Source organism: Typopeltis vanoorti, chromosome 14 (assembly GCF_054136105.1).
Source record: "Typopeltis vanoorti isolate ZY-2024b chromosome 14, IOZ_Tvanoo_1.0, whole genome shotgun sequence".
Lineage (NCBI taxonomy): Eukaryota > Metazoa > Arthropoda > Arachnida > Uropygi > Thelyphonidae > Typopeltis > Typopeltis vanoorti.
Window position 1 is genome coordinate 96088097 of NC_143562.1, and position 17423 is coordinate 96105519.

The 17423-nt window shown below is 33.6% G+C and overlaps 1 protein-coding gene across 3 annotated transcripts in view; it reads left to right on the forward strand.

Moving 5' to 3' along the window:
* LOC150099782 (nucleolysin TIAR-like) overlaps positions 1 to 17423 on the forward strand; it is a 287990-nt gene that overhangs the window by 84831 nt on the left and 185736 nt on the right. For all 3 annotated transcript variants that reach the window (XM_090403564.1, XM_090403566.1, XM_090403565.1), the window contains exon 5: positions 8833 to 8890. In XM_090403564.1, the coding sequence (XP_090259690.1) occupies positions 8833 to 8890 (58 nt within the window). The remainder of the gene's footprint in view (positions 1 to 8832; positions 8891 to 17423) is intronic.

Genomic DNA, 17423 nt, shown 5'->3' on the forward strand with positions numbered 1-17423 from the left:
GAATCCCACTCCGTATTGTCCTTTAGTTTTCCCATAGTAGTATAAGTAGTCTCCATTTGTTAGTTTTATAAAAATGTTCATCCTGCCTGCGAACTTCACTTAAATCTATTATGTCCCATTTAATATGTTTTAGTTCTTGCTGTAAGATAGTAAGGTCTTCCTCTTCTTTAAGTGTTCGACAATTAAATGTTCCTATAGAGAGGAAAAAAGGATTGTATTGATTACTGTTATGTTTATGAATTCTTTGGGCAATTCCAGTGTTGCTAATTATTTGGGAAAGCTTCCCCACTGTATAATGCTCTGGTCTTCATAATTGGTTTTGATCAAAGTAGTCATATAGTTGGGGAAATTTAGTCACATCCAGTGAATGCCCATTCTGGCCTTGGGCTTTATGGCATTTCTTTCTTCTTCTTGGCATTGCAGTGGAGCCGTTGTGGCCTAATCTCCCACAATGGCCACATAACGTCTTGAGAGATACATTTTATAGCTTTCTGCCAGCTCTTTGCTCAGTATCAACTTTCCCATGGCTCATTACGACACCATGTTTTTTTTGGGGGGGGGGGGGCACACGTGAAGGCATGATACTAAGACTTCCTGGGTATGGCCCTCCGGACTTCACTGAAATATTGACACTGTCATCTATATCAGTTCCATCAGGGTTTTTGACTGTGTTGTAGGTTGCCAGCCCACCGTGGAAATCCATACCAGGCTCAACTTTGCTCAACATGCTACAAGCATGACTGATGGCTAGTCAACCAAGATCCTGGTAGGAGAACACAGTCAATCCCCCCCCCCCCCCCCCCCACACACACACTCATGTATTCCTGCATATCATCTATTCACTTGTTATATTTAAGGATGTTTATATAGAAAGGATATTATCATAATATTAATCCTATCATAGAGATGATCTCTGTTTCTTACAATTATTTTTTTAAAGAATCCAAATAAATCACCCAAAATACAAAATAAACACATTTAATATAACAAAAACAATATATATATATATATATATATATATATATATATACAGGGTGTTCGGGATAAATTTGACAGTTTCGTAAGGAAAAAGAAAATCTTCTTTGTATCTATTAAATTTAATGAATTGACAAAAAAACATTACAGGCAGAGTTAATTACAATACTATCAACAAGATTTACTCAAAATAACCACCATTAGCATCGATCACAGCTTCAATTCTGCTTCGGAACCTCGAACAAGCTGATGCTACAGTCTCCCTGGGAAGGGCCGCAAAAACTGTTTTAATTTTATCCATTAACTGGGCTTTTGTATTACTGGAAGTGCGATTGGTGTCTTTTTCAACTGCGCCCCATACAAAATAATCCATGGGGTTAAGGTCTGGGGAGTTTGGAGGCCAAACATTTGGACTGGTGAAGTCGTAGAAATTTTCAGACAACCATTTTTGACTTTTCCCAGAGGTGTGGCAAGGGGCCGAATCCTGCTGCCATACATACGGCCTACCATTGGCTACCCTTGTTATCCAGGGCTTGACTACAGTTAGCAACTCCACGAACAAAGCCCGAATTCCAATGCCAGGGTTCTTCAACACCTGTTCCTGCAGATTTGCGAGGAATTCTGCTGTACGAACGCAATCAGATCGTCTGCTAGGGATCTTTCTTCTTGCTACATCCTCGTAGTCACCATTGCAAGTCTCTAGTTCATGCCTGATTGTTTTTACTGTATTCAGGGAACATTGGGCAGCAGTCGTAATATCCTTATTTTGATGGCGGGCACGAATCATCATGATACAAGTTATTCTCTTCCATGATTCAGGTGGGTTCCAGCTATCCATCCTTTCTGACATCTTGTATATGAATGAAGAAGGGTCCAAACTTTTAAATGAAGAGAAGTGTGTGTTAATACATGTAACTTACGGAAAAATATAATTAATTATAAATATGTCAAATTTATCCCGAACACCCTGTATATATATATATATATATATATATATATATATATACACTTCAAATAAATATTACATAACTAACTACAAATTAATTGATCCAAGGCCTTTTAAAAATAAACTTACACTTAAGACTAGACTAAACACTTTGTTTGCACAATGACAAAATGTTCATAGCCAGTTTCATAGTCTCTGTCAAGGCCCTTTTCCGAAGATATGACTTTATTCTTCATTTTCACAGGATCCTTTTTCTTCACTCATGTAGCACACAGTTAATTCTTCCTGACTCAGTTCTGTCTCCTTTCCAGTAGAAATAATAGTTAGATCTGGCATCCTTAATACAGATGAAACTTCCTAATCAGAGTTTTCTCAAACATTCCTTTAGAGCGTAAATAGCAATTTCTTCTTTGATTCACCACTAATGCTTATTGACAGTCTTAACTCTTTTATTAAAAAAAAACTTAGTTCTACGATTCCCTTTTTGGAATCTCCTATAGCTCTTTCAATTAGCGTTTCCTCCAATATTCCTTTTAAAACGCCTATAGCAATATTTCCATTTTATTTATCAATACTTATTCCACTTTGAAACTTAATAGTTCCACGATTCCTTTTTCGGAATATACTATTAATTTTCCTCCGACTGTCACATAAAAAAAAAACTCAAGTTCCTCTGAATCTAAATATCTGCCGGCCTGTGTTCTAATTTTCTCTCCGAACGCTATCTTGTTTATTTCTGTTACTCAGATACTGAACGCTTTCCTTGTCAGCTTTTGTCAATCACACATCAAACTTCTCGGCGAGCATGCACACTCCTTGAAAATGGCAAACGAGAAACTAAATACTGTATAATGGCTGACATGGTTGTTTCCATTAGCGACAAGAGAATGTCTTCATAAAACACAAAACTTAATATTTTAAACTACTATAAAAATTTTTTAAAGTAATACAACTATTCAAATCCGGTAAGTACATAAACTTTTTAACTGCTTTACATATCACTTTTGACAAAACAATTTCCATAACGGGCACATCGCAAGTGCCAACAATGCATGTTATGAAAACAAAGCTAATAAACAATACGTAAAAATATTCAGAATTTTAAATTATGATTATTTTTACACACGCCTTATTTTTCTCAGAACTCATAGCTGTGGTCTCCAGCCATTGATCAAGTGTTTTATTTCTAACCCAGCTCTCAGATGTATAAGTTAAAAGTGGTTTGAACACAATCTTCTATGCAGCTAATTTAGTGTCCTGACTAATTTCTCTTATTCCATATAAATTTCTTCGGTTAAACTTCCTACCATACTAGCTTTGCTAATTCTGTTGTCTATTTCCATATTTAATTTGTCCTAGTCATTTAAACTTAGGCATAAATAGCCAACATGTTTACTTGTTCTTATTAGTTTTTTATTCAGGATGCAGTTGTTTTCGATGTTCCTGCCTCTTTCTGTAGTATTTGTTTTTATTGCTGATTTCCTTTTTATCAAATTTATTATAGCAGATATTAGTTGAGTTAATGAATCCTGTTGACTTATACTGGATTTATCTGGGAGTATACCATTGCATAAAGTGAAGAGGTGAGAATATACTTGTATTGATATCAGGTGTAATGTCACTTCCATATTTTCAGTAATTCTACTTTTTCATCAGTACCACCTTGCTTATGCTATTATTTATTACCAACTTTACTCTCTTCAATCATTCCATTCTCTTTTTACGTCTGTTGAATTGACTTACCTATTAGGTACTCCTGGCATGCCATCTTCCATTTCTCTTTATTTTTGAGTCTACTAGGAAGTTAAGATTATTGTGCAAGGCAAGGTGTCACTGAATTTACAAGCTTTGTAGATTCAGTGGTTCTTGTTTTGTCAGATACTGCAAACAGTATCTGACTATTTGCCCTGGTTCTCTAACAAATGCAGTGGTGGCCTTGTTTGTGTGATGCCCACTTTGCGTTATATTTTTTATATTAATTATATAATTCTTGTTTGATTTTTAAACCAATATAGAATATAGTTTAGTCAGTTAGGTCCTCTTAAAAAGAGTAACAATTACTGAGCCCTATGGTACACTGCTGGTCACTTGCCTTCTCCTAATCTCAACTATAAACCACTCTTTGATATCTGTTCATCAGCCACCCTCTAATCCAAATCACCAGATTCATATCCATCCCGATTAAATGCAATAAAGTTCTATGTAGAATCTTCTCAAATGCTTTTGTAAAGTCTAGCAATATCACTGAGTTGGCATTTCCCTTATCGAACTCCATTGTCACTTTATTATAAAAAGTAAGCAGATTATAAGGCAAGACCCACCTTTCACAAAACCATGTTATCCCTTATAGAGTATCATATTCCTGTTCACTCACTCCCAAATTTTGTCTTTCAATAATTTCTTCGATACCTTAACATCACCACTCCTGAAATGCTGAATGGTCTATAATTTGCTACATCTCTCATGGAGCCTCTGTTATGAGTGGAATTATTTTGTCCTATTTCCACTCCATTGGCACTATCTCAGTTCTGAAGCTTAAATTAAACAGTTAAAATTAATCCGAGGAGATAATAATTTCCTTGCACATTTTTGTAATATTCAAACCAATACCTTGATGGACCTGTGGTTTCAGTCAGGATTTCTCCATGACTGCAGGTCGTAAAGAGTCCTGCTATTCCTGTCTTGGGCCTTTCTTCTCCATTTTCTTCCAACTTTCTTAATCATTGGGTCTTCCCACCTTAAGGCTGCTCTTACAGGTTTCCTTTTGGTATCTCTCGGATACCAGTTTGTAACTCTGACTGTCCATCTGTTGTCTCTCATTCTGGCGAGATGTCCTGCCCATCTTCTTTTGCTGTTGTAGATTGTTTTTATTATATCTGTGAGTCCAGACTTCTTCCTGATTTCTGTGTGTCTTAAGTGGTCTATTTTGTTTATATTGCACATTCTTCTTTCTATTGAACGTTGAGTTGTTATTAAGCTTTGTTCTTCTTTTAAAGTTGTGTTCCATGTTTCACTGCCATAAGTTAATGCTGGTAAGATGTGACTATTGAAAAGATGGGCTCTTATGTCTATATCTATGTTTTGGTTTGTAATTGTTGATTTTATTTTGTTGAAGACTATCCAAGCAGCTCGTTTTCTTCTTGCTATTTCATTTGATATATCATTATTCATTTTTATGGACTGGCCGAGGTAGATGTATTCTTCAACTTTTTCAATGGTGTGAGATTCTAGAGTGATTGTATGATCTTTACAGTATTTGTTTTTCATCCATCTTGTTTTGTCAGGGTGTATTTCCAATCCAATTTTTTGGCAGTTTTGGCTTATGTTATTCAGCATTGATTCTAAGAGTTTGGGTGAGTGAGATATTAATACCACATCATCGGCGAATAATAGGATATTTAATATTTCACCATTGATATTTATTCCATCTTTCATGTCAATTTTTCGAATGATGCTGTCCAGAGTAGATGTGAAGAGATTAGGTGATAAGACATCACCCTGACGTGCTCCTCTACTTAAGATAATTTTAATCGGGTGATTGAAAAGGGTGATATTTGTTGTGCTTTCTTTGTAGATATTCTTTATGAGTCGGATGTATGCTTTTTCTACGCCTTGTTCTATTAAAGCTTGGAATATTACGTTATGCTCAACAGTGTCAAATGCCTTTTTAAAATCTATAAAAAGAAGACAGAGTGGGATCTGGTATTCTCTGCATCTTTCTGTTAGCTGAATAATAGTTTGAATGTGAATTTGAATTATTGTTGAAAAGCCTTTTTTGAAACCAGCCTGTTCTTTGCTGCTATTTTCGTTGATGGAGGTTTGTATTCGGTTTAGGATGATTCTGGTGAATATTTTATGTGTGTGCGCTAATAGACAGATAGGTCTGTAGTTACTGATGTCTTCTTTATTACCTTTTTATGCAGAATTATGGTCTTTGATGTTTTCCATTCAGTAGGTACTTTCCTTAATTGTATACATGGGGAAAACCTTTATGCTAGAACTTTAAAAAGTATTTGTCCACCCATTTTTAATTCATCAGATTTTATACCGTCAGTTCCTGGTGATCGGTCATTTTTCATATGGTGGATAGCCATTTTTATTTCTTCAGGTAGGACAGATGGTATTTCCAAATTTTCGTCTGGTACTGGAGCTGTGATTACTTGTTTAGATGAGTAAAGGTTCTCATAAAATGATTTTACTATTTTTGTTTGTGTGTCTGTTTCCTTGATTGTCTATGAAGGCTGACGGTAGTGGTTGATTTAGATTTATTTCTTTTTCTACTTTTTTTAGGCTACTGCGGAGCCCAGCTGCTTCTGCCAATTTTGTTGTTCTATATATGTTATTGTCATCTTTGATATTCTGCCTCAGTTGTTTACAAATAATTTTATATTCTAGACGATCTTTCCCTGTATCTTTCAGTATTCTTCTTTTCTTCAATAGTTCTATTGTTCTTGCTGATAGGCATTTCCTGGTCTTAGGAGGAAGTTCATATGAGGTTCTTTCTTTGCAGTTCATTAATTTATTGTTAAAGTTTGTTAAATCTTCGTCAATGTCATTTTTTAATTTCCAGTCGGTTTCTTCCACCTTTTTTCTAAATTCTTCTGGGTTTATCTGTTTTGAGCATTTTTTATGGTTGGACTGTGCTCGTATGCGTTCTTAATTTTTTTTTATGTATTTTGAGGGTGATTCTTATTGGACAAGCCAATATTCCATCTAATTCCATGACTGTTTGCATTTTAAGAATCTATTTCTTCAAACTATTGTCCTATCAATCACTATCATATCTGGCATTGCAGCATCACACCACCTGGATGTTACATCCTTGTAAAATGCTTACTCAGTAATTTAGCTATTCGATTTGCTTCTGTTACCAATCATCAGCACTTTTTAAAGTCATTCTTCCTTTTACTTGCAAATAGTGAAAGAACTCTAGGGTTTCTTTTGGTTTCATCCAGCTAACTTTATCTCTTAATTAGTTTTAGCTTTTCTTACTATACAAGTCATCCTTCTTGCCTGTGTCTTGCACCTCATGGGCATGCTAATCACCTTTTTTTCTTTATTTCCTCCACAACTTTTTCTTTCTCTGCAACTCTTGCTTTAAAGATGCTATTCATCCATCTGACTCCTACTGGATTTAACCTTCTAACTCTGAGTATGCATACTGATACTGCTTTCTTCAAACACCCCTTGATCACTTCCCATGCATCATATCCCCTCCAAGTTATTATGCCATGGCATAAACTTGAAAGGAGTAAAAAGCCATCTCCTCAGCTTCTCAACCATCTTTGTAATTCTACATATATCCCTTAACAGGAAATCCTGCTTGTCTGGTGCTAAGATATTTAAAATATCTTAACATGAGTTTGTTTATAGAAAATGTCATTGTTAGTTTAGATAATTGAAAATAAAATATATGCAGCATTGTTATGCTAAGAAAATATAGGTTAAAATGATATTTTGCTGTAAGGAGAATATAGCAGCAATGCTTGTAGTTTCACTATTAGTGGTTGGCTAATGAGGCTTTTAGGCTTAATTGCATCTTCTGGCTATGTTATGAGTGGAAACAGCTTATCATTCAGCAGCATGAAGAATTGGCAAGATATACATACTTTATGTCTTAAGAATCAAAATGCCTGCAGTTTTTTATACTATGTGCAATGAAATAATCAGGTGCAAAAGAAACTTCATTTCATTGCATATAAACATATTCAGTCTGCCATTAATGAAAATCCTTGTCACTGTTTGTGATGCCTGGCTGTTAATGTCATTTCACACAGTCGCAATTAGAGAATATGTATGCTCAGCTGATGGACATGAGACAGACCGAGGGAAAAAAAAAATTATATATATATATATGTAGATGTAAAAAAATTAGTCTAGATAGAAATATAAAAGGAGAGTTGTTAATAAATTAATAATTTTAAGAAATATATAATAAATGGATAGTTGCATTTTGTGGATTTCTTCTTTGTTCAAATTCTTATGAGAAGTTAATATAGCTTTATATAAATATAAATAGTTAATATAAATTATCAGCACTGTAATTTTTTTTTTTTTTTAATGTGAAGATTCTTAAATGGAAAGCTATCCTCTGTTTGTGGAACTGACATTTGTCGAGTAAAAATGCTGAAACATACCATATAGCTGTATTTTAATGAAGTAATCTGTTAATGTTTTTGGTACCTGTTTTAAGTTGTACCTGAATACGTTTGAAGTAAGGCATATATTGAAGACACAGGTATGAGCTGTCATATTCTTGTATAATTAAGTAAAAATTTGTTGTTGCTGCCCTTAGTGAATTTAAGAATTGATGAGAAACTTGTTTTGATTTTGCAGAGCAAGATTTTAAAGTTTTCTATGAATGTCTAAGTTTCGGACTCTTCTTTTGCAGATATCTTGTATTTAATGCCAGGAGACCCAATATTTTAAGGTTATGAATGTATGCGTATGAGTGAGCAACAAGGTCACTATTATTTTAATACAAATTTATTTTGTGTTGTGTTTATATATATATATATATATATATATATATATATATATATATATATATATATATATATATATATATATATATATATATACTTTGTTAATAAAATATATGAAGAAAGCTCGGTTTTTCTGTAAGTAGCATACTGAAACACCAAATACATAGGCCTGGGGAAAGAACCTGTGAAAGTTAGGGAAAATATATATCATAGAACCTATAATATTTAACATTGGCAATGTCCCAGGTCAAAACTACACTGTCAGTTTGTATTTTAAAAATGAGTTGTTGTATTTTCTGTTTAAAAAATAATTTAGCTGAAAATTAAAACAAAATTATAAAATTTAAACAATTGTTTATAATTAGTGTTTGAAATATATAGTTATTTAATGTAAGAGCAATATAACATTATTTCATTATTTGGCAGGAGATGAAAGTAAATTGGGCAACATCACCTAGTAATACACCTAAACAGGATACTAGCAGTAAGTTTTGGGTTCTTTGATTATTTTCAAATTTTCAAATCATGTATGCTAACAACTTACAAATAGGAGACTGTTCTAGGTCTTCTGATATGTACTAGTATTAGAATGCTTCTGAATTGGAATAAAATATTTATTACCTGCACATCGTCAATATGGACGAAATAGATCGTTCCTCATGCACTTTGCATTTATGGCAACTTTCACATGTACATTAAGTTGAGTAATTTAATGCTTCTGTAAGCATAATGCTAAACTTAGGACATTTATTAGCATTAAGATTAAGAATATATAACCTAAGAGCAACAGCTTGTCCAAGTTACATATGGCTAGAGATGCTTGTGCCATGAGAAGTGTTTTGAATTAACACGAAAAAACACAAGGGATAAGTAACACTTTATTTAAGGCCATATATTTGAGCCTGATTATTACAGGCCATCTTCAGTTATGACAACAATTAATTACAAAATAGAATAAGAACAATAGATGATTTGAAAAAAAGTAAGAGCTAAGAGATACATAAAACAAAGCAATGGTATAACTAAGGAAATATTGCAATATCGATATTTCATTAGCTCTATTAAAAAAAATTGTTGATGTGTGAATTTGAATAAGACTTTTCGATATCTTAGATGGAGGCAGTTGTTCTGATTTAAGTTTGGACAGTGAAGTAATGTTTCAGCACTTACTTTGAACAAACATTCAAATTTATACTGACATCACTGAAGTAAGCATGTTTCAGACCACAATATGTTGTGGTCTGTATCTATTCTGTGCTCTGCCAAACCAGATTTACTGTTGCTAATGTAAGATTGGTGTTCTTGTATTCTCTTTTCCAGTGTCTAGTTTGTCCAAAGTAAGAACGATGACAGTCAAAAGGAAGTTGGTAGACACCAGGGCGAGCTAGAAAGTGGAAACCATGCTGATAATTTGTTGATAGGAAGAAAAGAAGCCACTAAATTGTATTTCTTAAGAATTCTGGAAATGGGCTCTGAGATGCCAGAAATGTAAGGAATTGGAATTTGAACATACTGCTTTTTTGTTATTTTAGTTAGGATTATAGGAATTACTATCTGTTGGATGATCCTTTCTGAGTAGCCATTGAGTTTCATGTATCATTTGATGTTTAAAAGTTCCTCCTGTAATAGTTGAGGTATAGAACAAACATTATAAGCATGTTGCAATAATGTTTTTATAATGCCATTCTTTTTTTGATGGATGGTGAGCTCATTGATGTTGAAAGTAGTGTGTAGTGAAATTAGGCTTATGATAAACCAAAGTAATTCACCTGATGGTGTACGAAGGAGTAGAATACCTAAAAAGGACAATTTGTTGTTTTCTTTCATTTCCATAGTAAATTTAATGTGTGGATATAGGTTGTTTATTTTCGATAAAAATGTAGTCAATGTGTCTTTATTATTGGGCCAGATAGCAAAAACATTGTCTATATAACGAACCCGAAATGAAGGTTTGAAAGTGTATAGATGAAAAAATGTCCTTAATAAAAGCAAGTTCAGGGGAGAGTGGACTTCCCATTGCAATTCCTTCAGCTTGTCTGTAAACTATATTCTGGTAAATAAGATATCCAGAGTGCTTAAGTCATAGTTTCACTGTATCTTTTAAGAATTTCACTGCAGAAATGCTTCTGAAAGTATATGTAGTGTATCCTCAAGAGAGATTCTATATTAGAACTAACCATTACATCAGTGGATTGTAGGAAAATATTTATATTTGATCTAGAAAATCAGAAGAAATTTTGATAAATGAGCACGAGTTGCTAATCTGAGCTTTTGATAAGTGTGCTAAAATTTGGCTATTCGAAAAGGAGGTGAATCTATACAGTTCACAATTGAATGAAGAGGATTGTCTTTCGGTGTATTTTGGGTAAACCATAAACCTGGATGGTTCTAGCAAACTAACTTTTTCTATGGCGTCTCCATCAAGACTTACAACTTAAGCTACTAAAGAGTTCAGTTTTCTGAGTTGTCTGTTTGTGGAAATTGCAGTCCAGTTCTTGATACGTTGATCGATCCCATAATGAAACGAATTTTCTTTTATAATTAGCTGAATCCATAACAACAGAGTTCCTCTTGTCAAACTTAGAAATCATGAGATGACTGCATCTTAAGGAGTGTAACGCTTTCATTTTATCTACAGTGATGTTTGTAGGTGGAAACTTGGATTTCAGCAGGACTGATAAAGTATCAAAACAGGTTATTAGTATCTTCACTAGATAGTGAATAAGTTCCATTCAATGTTGAAGAGGAAATCTAAATAAGGTATCCTTTTAGAAACTATCGAGAAATCATGCCCTTTTGAAAGAATAGAGGTTTCACTTTTAGTTAATGGGCATCCTGAAATGTTTACTACCCAATTTTTTGGAACAGTATGGGGTACGCTTCGCTTTGTATCAAAGGAATGAATTTGACATTTAAATGCAATTTGTGTTTATTAAATGAACAGTGCACAGAACGTTTAGTCACAACAAGAACTATATTGGAAAGTTGAGAGTCAACAGTTGAGGTAATAAAATTCAGAAGATCAGAAATTAGACATTAATAGGTAGTTCGTGTTTAGCAGCTTGTCATTGATTACAGATGAGTGCTAGGCTTGCATTCAAATAAATATGAGCACCTGGGACTTGATTCCTTCAGCTTTGCGAAGTTTCGAATAAAAAAATGCTGGGAATCCCAAGGTTATTGCTTTACAAGCTATACTTCACCATCTGAACTTAATACGAATGACTGCCTCTCTATTATCTAAGATATGGGAAAGTCTTTTTCTAATCTAACATCAATTTTTTTTAAAATGAATCTAGTGAATTATCAATATTTCCTCAGTTATACCATTGCATTGTTTTATGTATAACATCACATGGCCTTCACTTTTTCATATAATCTATTGCTTACGTTCTATTTTGTAATTAACTGTTGTCACCACTGAAGATGGCCTGTAATAATCAGGCTGAAATATATTGCCTTAAATGAATAGTATTACTCATCTCATGTGTTTTTTTCTTAATTCAAGAAATATGGCTACATAATGTATCGTCATTAGTGCGCGCGCGCACACACACACACACACACAGAGAAAGAGATAATTGTAGCATACCACTATATACAGGAAAAAGTTGAAGTATACACATTAGATTTTGGAACAAAATAAGACAGTATTTAAACAGCACTACTTATTTTATATATTATACTGTATCCTTGAATACAACCAATCTATTGGAAACCATTAAATCTAATAATTTAAAAATTTTTTGGATAGTTACTTTATTTCTGTTGAATAATAAATATTTATTGATCAGATTTTTCCATTTATTTGGGTGGGCTTCATTTCTTTGATAAAAGTAGGTAATAAATATTTTTGGTGCAAAATATGTATATTATTTCTGTTGCTGTTTTTTTTTTTGATTTATGAACTGTATGTATTATGCCCTCATATCTATTATAGAAAACATCTTATTTAATATTTTTGTATTACTATTTTTCATGAACAATAGTAGCTTATAACTGTATAAAGATCTAAGAGATAATATGTTTAGAATTGTATATTTCTTACACATTGTACTGTCCTTATTTGGTTATAGTTCAGATCTTTATTGTCAATTAAAGCTAGAGGTTTCAGTGTAGTATGATAGATACCATACAGTGTGCTCTGAATTCATGCTGAATATATTATTTTTTACATTTTGAAATTTAAGAATGTCTATTTAGATGGTAAATTTTTCTTAAAAATTGCCATCTGAATAGACCAGTGTCATAAATATTGGCGATTTGTGTTTTTCAAAAATTTCGTTTCTAATTCTCGATAAGTCATTGCATTAACTTTTTTATTTCCATACAGTTACAATTTGAATTTGCACTACTCTGACATGGGACTACCATGTATTGAACAGACAGTTTTTACCTTCCGAGATTTCTGCCTCGTCTGTTATAAGACACAAACTGTTTGAATTGATTAGCTTTCACTAGCCCATGAACCCTAATCATTGCACTAATATAAGGCAAATACACAGTCTCCTGGACAGAGTCCATGTTTTAAGTAGTACAAGCCAAGTGAGGTTCTTTGATAAAATTCAAAATTTAAGCTTTGAATTTTGCCGGATATTTTACTATAAACAGGTAAAGGATCTTTAATATCCTAGATACACATTACTTAATTTGCCAATTTGAAGTCTTTCAAACTCTGTGTCTTAGTACAAAGTAAGCTACACTAGACAAAATTATATTGTTTTAATCCTTACCCAAGTGGATGCAAAGTTTTCACAACTTATTGTATACAGAGGTGGTTGACTTTCCATAAATTGTATCCAAAAATAATATATAATTGATGTGTGTTATGGGAATGGTCACTACCTAAACTTGTTTGACCCCCTTCCTCCCACTAACATTTTTCTGAATTTCAAACCTTTATCTTCAGAAAAGTGGTAAATCACATGGTTGTGTAGATCAAGCAGTCATGGTATTTTGCAGTTATTAGCAGCAAGAAGCAAGCACTATGGTTTTGAAGTGGCAGAAGGAAATATTTAAAATAGTTTTCTGGATAACAAGCTACATTCACTCACATTGTTATCAACCACCATTCATCAGATATTGATTAATGTTTTGTGCTTTATAGTGCTGCTGTCATACTATAGGATCAGAAAAATGCTTGATGAAATTATCCCTGAATTGGTTCACTCATTTTATGGTGACAGAATTGTCAAGTCACATATGGAAAATTCTTTAAGTTCAATTACTGTAGCTGTAATTACAGTATAACACAAATCGATTTTGAACATGAAATACCTTTGACTTTAAATGCTTCTGTTTGAGAGCTGACTTCATCTTAAGTTATTTTAATATCTTGATATGTCTTAGTTGTGAAGATTTTATATGTAGTTTTTTCCCTCATGCTCGGATAAAATATCAAGGATATACACTCAATTGTCCATTTACATGGTAGATTGGTTCCAGAAAATATCATGTAAATGAAAACCATGTAAAAAGAGCATATGAAAAAATAGAAGAATGGTTACAGATGTGAAAACCTGATACGAACAAGTTATTTTCAAAATACACACACACACACATGCATCTCTTAAAGAAAATAGTGTCACTCATCCAGCTGTTTCACAGAATCAGCTGGATGGAATGAAAGATGACTTGGAAGGTATGCAGTTCAACTGTAAAGGGATGTTCAGTAGCTGTTAATTGAGTTCCTATAGATATGACTGAAACAGAAGGCATAATTGGCTGAAGATTCCAATTATGCTAAATTAGCATCTTCAGCCAAGGAAACATCTGTAGAAGTGACACAATGTAGAACCTGACCTATGAGAAAGTGGCTGTCTTTAAGAGCTGTCATTAATCAATTAAACTATCCTTTTCTGGACAGCATAAAGAATTTTTAGGTATCAGAAGAGAAGTACTGTCTTGAGTAGAAAAAGAATTCTAATATATTGCTTTGTTTCAGGAAATTGAAAACTTAAAGTAGGTAATAACTATTTTAATTACTTCCTATATTTTGCCAAAGTTCATTCGGCATCTTCGGGGATTAGTACATTGATATCAAACACATGCTTGCAGGTGCACTTCAGTAACAAAAAAATGGAACAGGAGAGATACAGGATGACCTAAAGTCTTATAATTATGCCACCTATTGGTTTTGAGTGTTCTTGGCTGTTGGGCTGCATGCCTGTTGATGATGGTTTTCCATTTGAGAAGTAGTTTTTTGATGCAACCATATTTATGTTGGAGTAGTTGGTAAGAGCTGTAGCAGAATTGATGAACAGCTTCTCAAATTTAAACGTTTTATTGGAGGAAAGTGACTTTTTTCCAGTGGATCCTGTGCTTAGATATCCAGGGCATTGTCTGTTAATCCTAAGGGATGGTGATGGATTTGCTGTAATCTTTATTTGGGAGTGGGGAATGGGTATGTGGTGATAGAATTCTTTTTATCTGGTGGGAAGTGTAGCCATTGGACAAACAATTTTTTTTTTTTTTTTTAATATATGGGTGAGCTCAGTGTTATCGGAGAAAATTAATTTTGTCTGATGGACTAAGGTTTATATAGTTTCGTATTGCTGGGGGGGGTGATATGATTGATGGATGTAGGGCATGGGGAGAAAAAAATTAAAATGCCCTCCTCTCAGTACATGCACTATGAGATATGCCTTTGACTCCATGCAGATTAATAGAAGAGCTCATGTAGAGTCTGCCATTTAGCTATAGCAATAGTGTTGATATTAGAAAAAAAAGACGTTTATTGTTGAGCATTATTTTCATTCATACGGAGTTGGTAGAGCAAATAGTCCAATCCCTATGACCTGTTTGTGAGCAGTTCGTTCATTTCTGTAAGTTTGTCCCATGCAGTAGTGTTATCATTGCCTTAATTCATGTCCATCCAATGTCCCAACCCTTGTTCTCCAAGATGACAGAGGACCTTTGCATGCACTATGCAACTTGTCTTGAAAGACAAAGTGCCCATCTCGAGCATGTAATCTATCATTCATTAAAACTTTATTTGACAAGATTCCACCAATAGTTGTGGATGTACACATCATCATGTATAAATATATATTTCTTTGTTAATAAATCCATTTACTCTATAACATATCATTGTAGTTATTCAGTAGTCTTTTGATAAGCAAAAACATGTATTTACATGTTTTTGCTTATCAAAAACCTACACACATGTATTTACATGTGTGTAGGTTTTCTGCAGACAGTGAAGGTCAGAGACCCATTTGGTTGTCTTGTAACCAGGGTGTCATTTCTTATTTTTTGCATCTTCTCTTCATGTGAATTTTTTGCTTATCTTTGTTGGAACGTGGTTTTACTAATATCCAGTCCATATTCTGAACAGAAACCTAGCAGGCACTTACCATAATTAGCTTTAGTCTTTTCTCTGAATATTTCTGTCTTGTAATAATTTCCTATTCTGTTTAGATCTCTAACAAGACTACCTTGTCCTTTTTGATCAAGTCATTTGTCTTTTCTGATGCCTTGGCAAATTCCTCAACTTCCTTAGTAGAACGTTCTGTGGGACTGTAGGCACAATAAGTCTACTTTCCCAATTAAATATTTTCCACTTTATTACTTGTCGTTGCTTGTCATTCAAGAAGATTATTCTCATATTTAGCATTGAATACTATAGCTGCTGCTTCTTTCCCCTTATTGTCACTGTCTGAATATCACATGTTGTATTTGTTACTCAGGAAAATCTTGCCTGGTTTTTGTCTTTGTTTCATTAATGCATACCGTGTCGGATTGGTATCCATTTCTTCAATTAGTTTCTTTCCATTGATGCTTCTTATGTTGGTGCCAAAAACGAGCTATTTTAAACAGATTCTTCTTCTACTTCTTCTTTTCAGCCATTTTCTGTCCACTGCTGGACAAAAGCCTCCTCCAGTTCTTTCCACCTTTCTCTGTTCCTTGGCAATGGTTGACCAATTTTCCCCAACAAAATTTGACAATTCATCACTCCACTTTTTTTAGGACGTCCTCGGCCTCGTTTCCCTTCTTTAGGAATCCAGTTCGTTAGTATGGTGATCCATAGCTCATCTTCTCTTCTGGATAGATGTCCAGCCCGTTTCCATTTTAGTCACTTGTGGTGAAGAATGATGTCAGTGATGCGAGTCTGGCTTATCCAGGTGTTTCGCTTATCTTTTAATGTGATGTCTAGCATCAACCTCTCCATTTTTCTTTGAGTTAATTTATTTGCCAGTGCTATTGTTAGTGACCAGGTTTCACAACCATATGAGATGCTGGAAGTTAATATCTTCCTTTTTAAACAGAGTGGGACATCATTGTTTTGAAAAATGCTTTTTAATTTTCTGAATGCACTCCAGGCAAGTTGAACTCTCCTATTTATTTCCTTTTGGAGTCCACAGTTTAGATCAATGAGATGACCTAAGTATGTCTATGAAGAGACACACTTTCCAAGAAATTGTTTTCTATTATTATGTTTTTTGGTGTTACAAAATGATTAAACATGATTTTAGTTTTTTCTCTGTTTATCTTTAGACTGACTTTTCTTCTTTCATGATATAGGTCTTCTATCATTATATTAAGGTCTTCTGGAGTGTTTGCAAAAATTATATCATCTGCATATCTAAGGTGTGTTAAGTTTCTGTTATTTATTTTTATACCAAGGTTTGTCCAGTTTATATTATTAAATATTTCTTGAAGGACTGTTGTAAATATTTTGGGTGATAGTCTCCTTGTCGGACACCTTTTTCAATTGATATTTTATTGCTACTCGTGTGAAGTTGAATTGTTGCTGTTGCAGTGAAGTATATTGCAAGGAGAAGGTGTCCATATTTTCTCCAGGAACTCCCTGATTTTGGAGTGCTTTGATTATCGCATTAGTTTTGATGGAATCAAATGCTTTTTCATAATCAATGAAGGCCAAACAAAGAGGCAATTGGTTTTCTTCTGCTTTTTCTATTATTTGTTTTACTGCATGAATATGATCAATTGTGCTAAAGTCTTTACGGAATCCTACTTGTTCTACTGGTTTATTTGAGTCTAGAAGAGGTGTTAAC